At 54.6% G+C, this 8,790-nt stretch overlaps 6 protein-coding genes across 6 annotated transcripts in view; 3 read left to right on the forward strand and 3 right to left on the reverse strand.

Annotated features, from left to right (window-relative positions):
• PTSG_09936 (uncharacterized protein) overlaps positions 1 to 983 on the forward strand; it is a gene marked incomplete at both ends in the record, with an annotated part of 4,248 nt that extends 3,265 nt beyond the window's left edge. Inside the window, 3 exons of the mRNA XM_004989241.1 lie at positions 39 to 67; positions 313 to 535; positions 670 to 983. Coding sequence (XP_004989298.1) covers positions 39 to 67; positions 313 to 535; positions 670 to 983 — 566 coding nt within the window. The remainder of the gene's footprint in view (positions 1 to 38; positions 68 to 312; positions 536 to 669) is intronic.
• Positions 984 to 1,480: 497 nt separating this feature from the next.
• PTSG_09937 (uncharacterized protein) lies at positions 1,481 to 3,400 on the reverse strand (the record flags this gene model as incomplete). The annotated part of the gene is made up of 7 exons (XM_004989242.1): positions 1,481 to 1,686; positions 1,847 to 1,884; positions 2,060 to 2,157; positions 2,281 to 2,521; positions 2,915 to 2,983; positions 3,071 to 3,230; positions 3,363 to 3,400. 7 exons carry the CDS (start codon positions 3,398 to 3,400, stop codon positions 1,488 to 1,490), a joined length of 843 nt encoding a protein of 280 aa, XP_004989299.1. The 3' UTR covers positions 1,481 to 1,487.
• Positions 3,401 to 3,542: 142 nt separating this feature from the next.
• Positions 3,543 to 4,250, forward strand: PTSG_12962 (uncharacterized protein; the record flags this gene model as incomplete). The annotated part of the gene is made up of 2 exons (XM_004989243.1): positions 3,543 to 3,661; positions 3,758 to 4,250. 2 exons carry the CDS (start codon positions 3,543 to 3,545, stop codon positions 4,248 to 4,250), a joined length of 612 nt encoding a protein of 203 aa, XP_004989300.1.
• Positions 4,251 to 4,792: 542 nt separating this feature from the next.
• Positions 4,793 to 5,917, reverse strand: PTSG_09938 (uncharacterized protein; the record flags this gene model as incomplete). The annotated part of the gene is made up of 1 exon (XM_004989244.1): positions 4,793 to 5,917. One exon carries the CDS (start codon positions 5,915 to 5,917, stop codon positions 4,793 to 4,795), a length of 1,125 nt encoding a protein of 374 aa, XP_004989301.1.
• Positions 5,918 to 6,091: 174 nt separating this feature from the next.
• PTSG_09939 (uncharacterized protein) lies at positions 6,092 to 6,904 on the reverse strand (the record flags this gene model as incomplete). The annotated part of the gene is made up of 3 exons (XM_004989245.1): positions 6,092 to 6,193; positions 6,557 to 6,609; positions 6,838 to 6,904. 3 exons carry the CDS (start codon positions 6,902 to 6,904, stop codon positions 6,092 to 6,094), a joined length of 222 nt encoding a protein of 73 aa, XP_004989302.1.
• Positions 6,905 to 7,124: 220 nt separating this feature from the next.
• PTSG_12963 (uncharacterized protein) overlaps positions 7,125 to 8,790 on the forward strand; it is a gene marked incomplete at both ends in the record, with an annotated part of 4,013 nt that continues 2,347 nt past the window's right edge. The window contains 5 exons of the mRNA XM_004989246.1: positions 7,125 to 7,145; positions 7,445 to 7,523; positions 7,634 to 7,776; positions 8,364 to 8,426; positions 8,532 to 8,630. Of these exons, the coding sequence (XP_004989303.1) occupies positions 7,125 to 7,145; positions 7,445 to 7,523; positions 7,634 to 7,776; positions 8,364 to 8,426; positions 8,532 to 8,630 (405 nt within the window). The remainder of the gene's footprint in view (positions 7,146 to 7,444; positions 7,524 to 7,633; positions 7,777 to 8,363; positions 8,427 to 8,531; positions 8,631 to 8,790) is intronic.

The following is an 8,790-nucleotide window of genomic DNA, read 5'->3' on the forward strand; positions in this document are numbered from 1 at the left end:
ATCGTCCACTTCGCCAGTCGAGCGACACCGCCTCTCAGCACGGGTCACTTGGACGGACGAGTTCAAGGTATGTGCCTGTGTGTGCCTGTGTGTGTGTGTTGTTTGTTTGTGTGTGCATCGGTGTCTGTGTCTGTGTCTGTGTGTGTCTGTGCGTGTCTGTCTGCGTGTGCGTCTGTGCGTGTCTGTGTGTGCCTGTGTGTGTATGTGTGTGCCTGTGTGTGTATGTGTGTGCCTGTGTGTGCATATTCGCCTCAGTGAAGCTCATTTGGCTTGCACTGTTGGGTGTGAACATGTCATTCTGCAAACACATAGGCCGACGTTATCAACATTGCAATTGCTGAAGGAGTACCTCAAAGAGAGGGTCGTTATGGCGTGGGAGAACTATGGGCCAACACAACCAATCGCTTTGTCCGGCAGCTGCAGGACGAGGGTGATGTTGATTTTATGCGAGCAGTGACTGTTAGGAAGGTTCGACGGATTGTGCAGGAGGTGATCAGCATCGTCCGCGACTACCTGAAGAAGAAGCCATCAACAGGTACGGTCTTCTGTAGGCTGTGCTTGCCTGCTTTCTTGCCACCTCCTTTGCATCTCTGATCTACGTACAACCTTGCCAATCTTGACGCACTCAATCACTGTCAACAATGTGTGTCATTTGCTGTCTGCTTGCAGGGACCGCAAACACACCTCCGTTTGGTGAAGGCGTCATGCAGGCCGCAACACTGTTCATCGAGCAGGCAAGTGCGGCCCCCTCCAAATCGGCAACGACGCTCGCACGCGAGCAGCGCCAAGCAGAAGAGCAAGAGATGATCGACGCGGCCATGCAGTCTGGCAGGATCGCTGAGTCGGTGGATGACGTGCCAACACCCAAGAAACCCAAGAAGAACCATCGATCCAAGTCAATCGACGACACGCAGGTATTTCATCGGGCACTTGACGCGCTCCTTGAGGATTGCAAGCGCGCAAGGGAACAGCAAGAGAGGTAAGCATGTTCTCGTTGTCATTGTATCCGTGGTGTCTGTTCGATGGGTGCTTGCAATTACATTGCGGCGTTTGTAGAGCATTGTTACAACCTGCTATTGAGTCACATAGCCGCCCCGTGCGTCTTTCTTGATGGCGTTTGCATGAAAAGACAGAACCGAGCTAGACTTGCGATGCCAAACTGGTCACCGACAGGCTTTTGCCGCCGCCATCACCTTCGGGCGAAGAGAGAACACCATAAGGCTTCCGCATCATCTAGCGACCGCTGTCCTGCTGTGTGTCTTCAACTCTCATTTTACGTGCTTGTGTGTTTGTGAAGCGTGTGTGCCTTCTCAGCCGTTTCACGCCCATTCGTGTGCGCGTGAGCATGTGCGTGAGTGTGTGTGTGTGTGTGTCTGTGATCGGCAGTTCATCTGTGCGTGTTTAATACACCATTTGCATGCAGAGCTAATCGACATCACACACTGCGTTCATATAGAAGCGACAAACAAAGACAGAGGTGGCCATGATCACACATACTCTTCAAGCTCAGGGGGATCCAGACCCGTGAAGTCAGACGTCTCACACCCGTACAAACAGGTGTGACAATTGCAGAGTAAACACGCGACAAGGCATAGTTTACCGACAGGTTGCCACAGCACCTTGAGGTTCTTGCCGAAGTCAAGGAACGCAAAGATTGTGAAGAGCTTGCCAAAGCCCCATTCCACACTGCATCAGATGTAAGCAAGTATGCATGTTTTTGTCAGTCGTTGAACGAATGGCACGAGAGCATAACAATAGGAGGCTCTGGAGTTCACCACGCACACACACGCTCTCACACACGCAAGACAACACACGCGAGCACACACACAAACACGCGCACACACACCTTTGCCGAAACTTTGACATCAAGTAGTTGTGCCGTCGCTAAAGTCGCCCACCACACATGGATAGGTGCAGACGCGAGAGTAATTGAGTATGCAAACACAGCGTTCGGTGGCTGTGCGAGGTGGATACGTTGTCTTGGTTCGATTGCAGCCAGTAAGGATGTAAGTGAAGGTGGTGTATGTGTGCACGTTTTGTGCACATCATCGGGCCTCACCTTTGCACTTCCTGCGGGCGGCTGTCGGAAAGGCCGTCGAAGCCTGGGGCCCCAGGGATACGCACCGTCCCCATAAAGCATATAGCCATCGGGGACATCTGCAGGCGGGAGCAAAGGCAATACAATGGGATGGACAGTTCAAAGGTCGTTGATCGCACATCCGCCAACCTCACTAGCAAGTTGCTATGACACAAGCAGCCTCTGACAACGTGACAACGTACCAAGTCTGTTGATGTGTCCCTCCACGCGGGACTCATGGTACATCCTGGCGTCGTGGTGAGTCCCTGGGAACGGTCCAAAGAAACTCGCCATCAGTCCACAGGGGGTCATGACCCCCTGGAACTTGATGGCGTGCGTCCGTTTGTAACCTGTATAGAGGATATCCTCAAAGATAACAGGACGACAAACAGACTTCACGGTCCCGTCAATGAAACCGAAGAAGTGGGGAGGTGCTGGGCAGCCCTAGTGGGGGGGGGTGAGCTTGCATTAGCAAACACGCACACACACACGCACGCACACACACAGACGCACACAGACGCACAGATATACACACATACGCACACGCACACGCACACACGCATGCACACACACATACGCACACGCACACACACACGCATGCACACACACACGCACACACGCATGCACACACACATACGCATGCACACACACATACGCATGCACACACACATACGCACACGCACACACACACACGCACACACACACACACGCACGCATGCACACACGCATGCACACACACACACACGCATGCACACAGACACAGGCATACACAGACACACGCATGCACACAGACACACGCATGCACACAGACACACGCATGCACACACACGCACTAACCTTTCGTTCCAAGGTGTCAGCATACAGCTTGCACCGCTCCTTGGACAGCATAGTTTCATCAAACGCAATCTGTACCAAACAAACACAAGGTGGCCAAGTAAGACCAGAGCAGTTCAATACAGACATGCATGACGTGCAAGGCCAGGAACAGCACACCTTGTTCTTGTATCGCGCGAAGAGGTCATCCAGGACGCAGTTGATAACACTTGAGATCTTTGCTTCACTCCATGCCACAAGCGCAATCTGAATCTCCACGAGCCGACAAGGGTATGCCAGTCTGTAGAGTAACAGTGCCAGCGCCTCCACGCCACGGGCCCTGATGCCACACACGACATTCCCATCAGCGATCAACCCTTGAACAACCAAGTGCACAATTAAGCCCCATCAGCTACGACTAATCCGTATCGGTGTACCATTTGCATACCTGTATCCATGGCGAGTAACGTACGTGTCTGGGATGCGAAGTGCATCCGCCAACCGAAGCATATCGTCCACAGTATTGACGCGGAACAAGCGGTAGAATGCCCCAGGGTCAATGCGATGCAGATCAAGCCTCGCCCCCGGGTCACACCTCACACGTGGGGGCCGTTTACACAGTGACAGGAGTCGCGCAACTAAGACCAATGCCATGTCAACCCTCGAAGACAGCATAGCAAGCATCAACAAGCGCCTGAGGTACCGCCTTTGGCGCCAAGACGAAGACCGAGGCATCCCGCGCGCCCACGACAAACCAACGGCAAAGCCGTCGTAAAAGTCAAACTCCGCCACCTTCGCCGAACCACAAACCACACCGTCAATTTTCCTGCATTGCCGCTTGTAAAATCTCTCTCTTGTGTGCTACAGCGATGCCAGCTTCGGCACAGACCAGCTGACGGGCCGCTCCACGACGGGCTTCACCTGCTACATCAACGGCTGTCTTGTGTCTTGGAGCAGCCGGCTGCAACCCACGGTTGCGCTGAGCACCGCCGAGGCCGAGTACATGGCCGTCTCCGCAGCAGCGCAGGACGTCGTCTTCCTGCGGCAGCTGCTCATGGACCTCGACGAGCCCGAGGCTGGAGCCACCAAGATGCTGACAGATAACCAGGCGGCCATCGCCATCGGCAACGACCACGTCACCAAGCCGCGCACGAAGCACATCCGGGTACGCCACCACTTCGTGCGGGAGCTCATCGCCGACGGAACCATTGTGCTGCAGCACTGTCCCGGCACGCGGATGGTTGCCGACGCGCTGACCAAGGCACTGGACAAGCAGACCTTCGAGCAGCACCTGCCACGACTGGTGGGAACCTCGACGGCTGAGGCGGAGCAGAGGAAGGCAGTTGAGGGGGAGTGTTGAGAGTCAGTGAGTTTCTGTTTTGTGTTGAGTCCTTCCTAATTTGCCTTCTCATGTGGTTTTGTCTTGTTTGCCAACAACACCTGCTTTGTGGTTTTTCCGTTGACAAACATTCCTTTCTCTCTGCTGGCATGTGTGCCAACTGCCTCTCCTCTCCTCCTCCTTCTGCACACGTGAGTTGTGTGTCATGTGTGCCATGTGTGTGTGCATGCCCGTCATGCTTGGCAAATGCCATGTGTGCGTGTCATGCAGTGTTGTGAAGTGTTGTCTGTTGTGTATGCTTGCCTGCAAGCATTCATGCCATGCTTAGCATTGCTCTGCGCGCATGTATGCATGCTGCTCATTGTTTAGATTGTTTGTGTTCGCGCACACGCTGCCCATGTCGCCTTGGCAGCGTCATTGACTGTGTGTGCACTTGTCTAGTGTTTGTTTGAGCGTGCTGCCCGAGTTGATTTGGCAGCAGCTTGCTGTGCTTGTTCATTCTCCTTGTGTTCTTGTTTGTTGCGTTTGCCTACAGTAAACACACACACACCACCTGTCGTGTCTCAACAGCCGTTGCCGTGGTTGCGAAGCGTAGCCAGGATCTGCCGCACATCGATGACGTGGTAGCGCTTGGCCGCCTGCAGCTTGCGGCACTGCTGCGCGCAGTGGCCGCGGAAGCTGCAAAACGCGCAAGTCACGCGCTCTGCAGGTGGACAGCATGGTCCACCGCTCGTGTCAGAGGGCGACGTGCCAGCGTGCATCGGCGATGCAGCGAAGGAGCCAGAGCCTGGCCCACCGATGGCGAGCACAGGCGTGCGCTTCTTGGGACGATGCAGGCGTCGCTCTTCCTGGATGAGGTCCGCCGTCATCTTGGACAGTGACGGCGGCGGGTCCTCGCGCTCCATGAACCGCATCGCCACATCAAACTCTGCGGGGAGTTCGTTGCGGACGAGGGTGCGCAGGTCGTCCTCCGGGATGGACACGCCGGCAGCGAGGAGCTGCGAGTTGATGTCCGTGATGCGGGACATGAACGTGTCGACGGTGTCCGTGGGCAACCAGGTGGTCGAGGAGAGCTGCTGTCTGAGGCGGCTGACGTGGTCCTTGCCGCTGCGGATGTAGCGCTCGCGGAGGCGGCGCAGCGCAAGCACACCGGAGCGGCCACGGTTGTCGGTGATGGCCAGCTGCAGCGGGTGTCCCGTCAGGACGCCAAGGAGGAACGCGAAGATGGCTGCGTCAACCTGTGGATCACGGGGATCCAGCAGGCCAGAGGCTCGGGACGCCACGTGCGCTCCTCCGCTCGGAGTGGCGGACGCAGGGAGAGAGGAAGAGGAGGAAGATGGCTGAACGCCGTGGTCGTCGCCATCGCCCTCGTCGTCGTCATCGTCGTCGTGGTCCCCCGCGTCGTGGCGGACGCCAGTGCGGCGAGGGCCGCGTTGAGCGCGGGAGCGAGTGCGGGGAACCGAAGCACCGTGGGCGCTTGGGCTCGGCGATGAGGCAGCTGCTGGGGCCTGCCCGTCTCCTTGGTGGTCAGCACCACCCTCGGCGATGATGCCAGCGTCGATGCCAGCGGCGATGAGCTTGGCCTCGACGGTGATGAAGAAGAGGTTGGCATCCTGCTCAGCGCCAGCGAAGACCTTGATGCCGTCTGCGCTAATTGAGCTGGGTCTCATAATCTGTTGCAAGTTCATGGTGGTGGTGCTGTTGTTGGAGACTTGTGTGTGTGTGCTGTGTGTGAAGTGTGTGCTGTGTGTGCTGTGTGTGCTGTGTGTTGTGTAGGAAATTGTCTTGGCAAGAGAGAGAGTTGAGAATTTGCTGACTCAGCAAGCATTGCCACTGGAACAGTGATGTCAACAGTAGTCTGCCTAGACACCCATGGAGCGGGTAGTATCGCTGCCAAAGAGGCTGGTGCCGTAGCGCGGCAGAAGCACGACGCGGAATGACACCACAAGATACTTGGCGACGACCTGATGAAGCTGGTCCACGCAGTCCCTCACCATTTGCAGAACATTGAGCAAACACAAATGCGACACACTGTACGTGCAACATGTTGTAGGAAAATGTGACGTGAACATTCCACAACGCAGGACAGGCAAATGAGCGATATGAAATTCTTCGGGCTGCAACTGGAGAAGGGAGGACAATGACATGATGAAGCAGATATGGCATGCTTGTCAACACCTCGTCGCACCAGGCTACGACGTTATTCGTCTGGCAAGCACGTGAACACCAAACATCATGTCCACGACAATTTAGCACACACGTTTCGGCCCCCCGAGATTAATGCTACCAAATGACAAACAAGCACATGAGTGTGAGTAGACGCATACGCAGGAACAGAAGTGGATGTCAACGCGCCTGTTGTGAGAGCGCAGCACCCGACCTGCACCCGTGAGTAGCCACGGCCACTCGTTGATCTTCTGCCAGTTCCTTTGGTTTTTTTTTTCTATTGCAGTGTTGATTCTGCCACGCCGCCAAAGTTTTGAAGTGACTAATGGACAAAACGTAAATGATGTGGTGCGTTGTCTCCAGTGAACGTGAACGCTCCATACTACTGATTGCCTGAACAATCACACAGTCACATACACAAACGTCAACACTGGTTTGATACCATCTGCATCCACATCACGCTGACGGGAATCCTGTTTCATGAGGTTTGCAAAGCTCATGGATTTCATCTTCTCTTGCACGAGGCTCTTATTATTCACATCAGTCTTCATTCAGTTTGTCTAACGTTATCGCAACACGCGTGGAATCTGCACGTGGACCTTTACCTTCCCGAGTACAGCGAACTCGCACAATTCCGTAAGCAAACAGCGCTCTGATGGCCGCTCATACAACTATATTTAGCCCGATATCCTATTTTTCTGACACCACGTTGAAACCCCCCCCCCCACGATGATGAAGTGCCATTACGAGGTTGTGTGTGTGTGTGTGTGTGTGTGTGTGTGTGTGTGTGTGTGTGTGTGTGTGTGTGTGTGTGTGTGTGTGGTGTGTGTGTGTGTGTGCAGCTGATGTGTGTGTGTGTGTGTGTGTGTTTCTCCTTTTGTGGCGTTTCCAGCGTCTCTCATCACTGATGAACACAACACAACACAACACAACACAACACAACACAACACAACACAACACAACACAACACCACACAACACAACACCACACAACACAACACAACACAACACAACACAACACAACACAACACAACACAACACAACACGCAGGTGCTGGGTGTGGAGCAGAGCGCCACAGATGATGAGTTGAAGAAGGCCTATCGCCGCATGGCGCGGCAGCTTCACCCAGGTGCCCGTGCTCCTGCGCATGGGGGAGGGGAGTGATTCGTCCTTCTGCCTTCGCAAACCTTCTGTGTTCCCCCTGTTCTCAAACTCCTGTGCTTTGTGCTGCATTGTCAGACAAGAATCGTGGCAATGAAGAGGAAGCAACGCAGCAATTTCAGCTCGTGCAGGCCGCATATGCCGTCCTGAGCGATCCACAAGAACGAGCGTGGTACGACAAGCACCGGGAAGCCATTCTCCGATGGCACACTTGCCACCTGGTGTGGATGCCGCCGCTTGCCCTCCTCGCCTCTCGTCCTCACAGCGCTCGGCTTTGTCATCCGGACACAGACACAGACACACACACAGACACAGACACACACACACACACACACACAGTAATACACACACACAGACAGACAGACATGACGTGACACGAATGTGAGACAGTGAGTTGACACAGACACAGGCTGAGACAATGTCACACACAGACAGACAGACAGACAGACAGACAGACAGACAGACAGACAGACAGACACCCACGCACACACAGCCACACAGTAATACACACACACACACACACAGACAGACAGACACATAGACACACGCACACGCACACGCACACGCACACGCACACGCACACGCACACACACACACAGACACACAGACACACACACACACACACACAGACACACAGACACACACACACACACACACACACACACACACACACACACACACACACACACACAGCGACCCCCCCCCCACACACACGTTGCGTGTGCTGTGCCCGTCTTCTAACACGCTGAGCTTTGTTTTGTGCATTTGCCAACATCACATTGCAGCACACGGCGGCGATGGTGCAGAGGGTGTGGATGTGATGCCGTACTTCTCCACGACCGCCTTCACTGGTTATGACGACAGCCCCCAGGTTCGGTCTGTGCTCGTGCCTGTTCAAACTCAACCTGATGCGTTTGAATGTCATGGGTGTGACCTTACTTCTACCGTGCTTCTCCCATGTTTCCTGATACGTCAGGGCTTCTACACCGTGTATCGAGAGCTTTTCCAGCGCATTGTTGAAGATGAACAAGCTCATCATGAAGCTCTCCAGCGACAAGGATATTCCCAGCTTTTGGTGTGTGTGCGCGCACATGCGTGTACATGTGTGCTGCTTGTGTCGTTGAGAACAGCCAACAAACAAAACGGCATGTGATGGCCGCTCATTTTAACCTGTTGTCGTGTCGGCCTTGGGTTGCGTTACCACCCTGCTTCGCCCCCACCACCACCCAACTATT

The sequence above is a fragment of the Salpingoeca rosetta genome, assembly GCF_000188695.1.
Source record: "Salpingoeca rosetta unplaced genomic scaffold supercont1.30, whole genome shotgun sequence".
Classification (NCBI taxonomy): domain Eukaryota; class Choanoflagellata; order Craspedida; family Salpingoecidae; genus Salpingoeca; species Salpingoeca rosetta.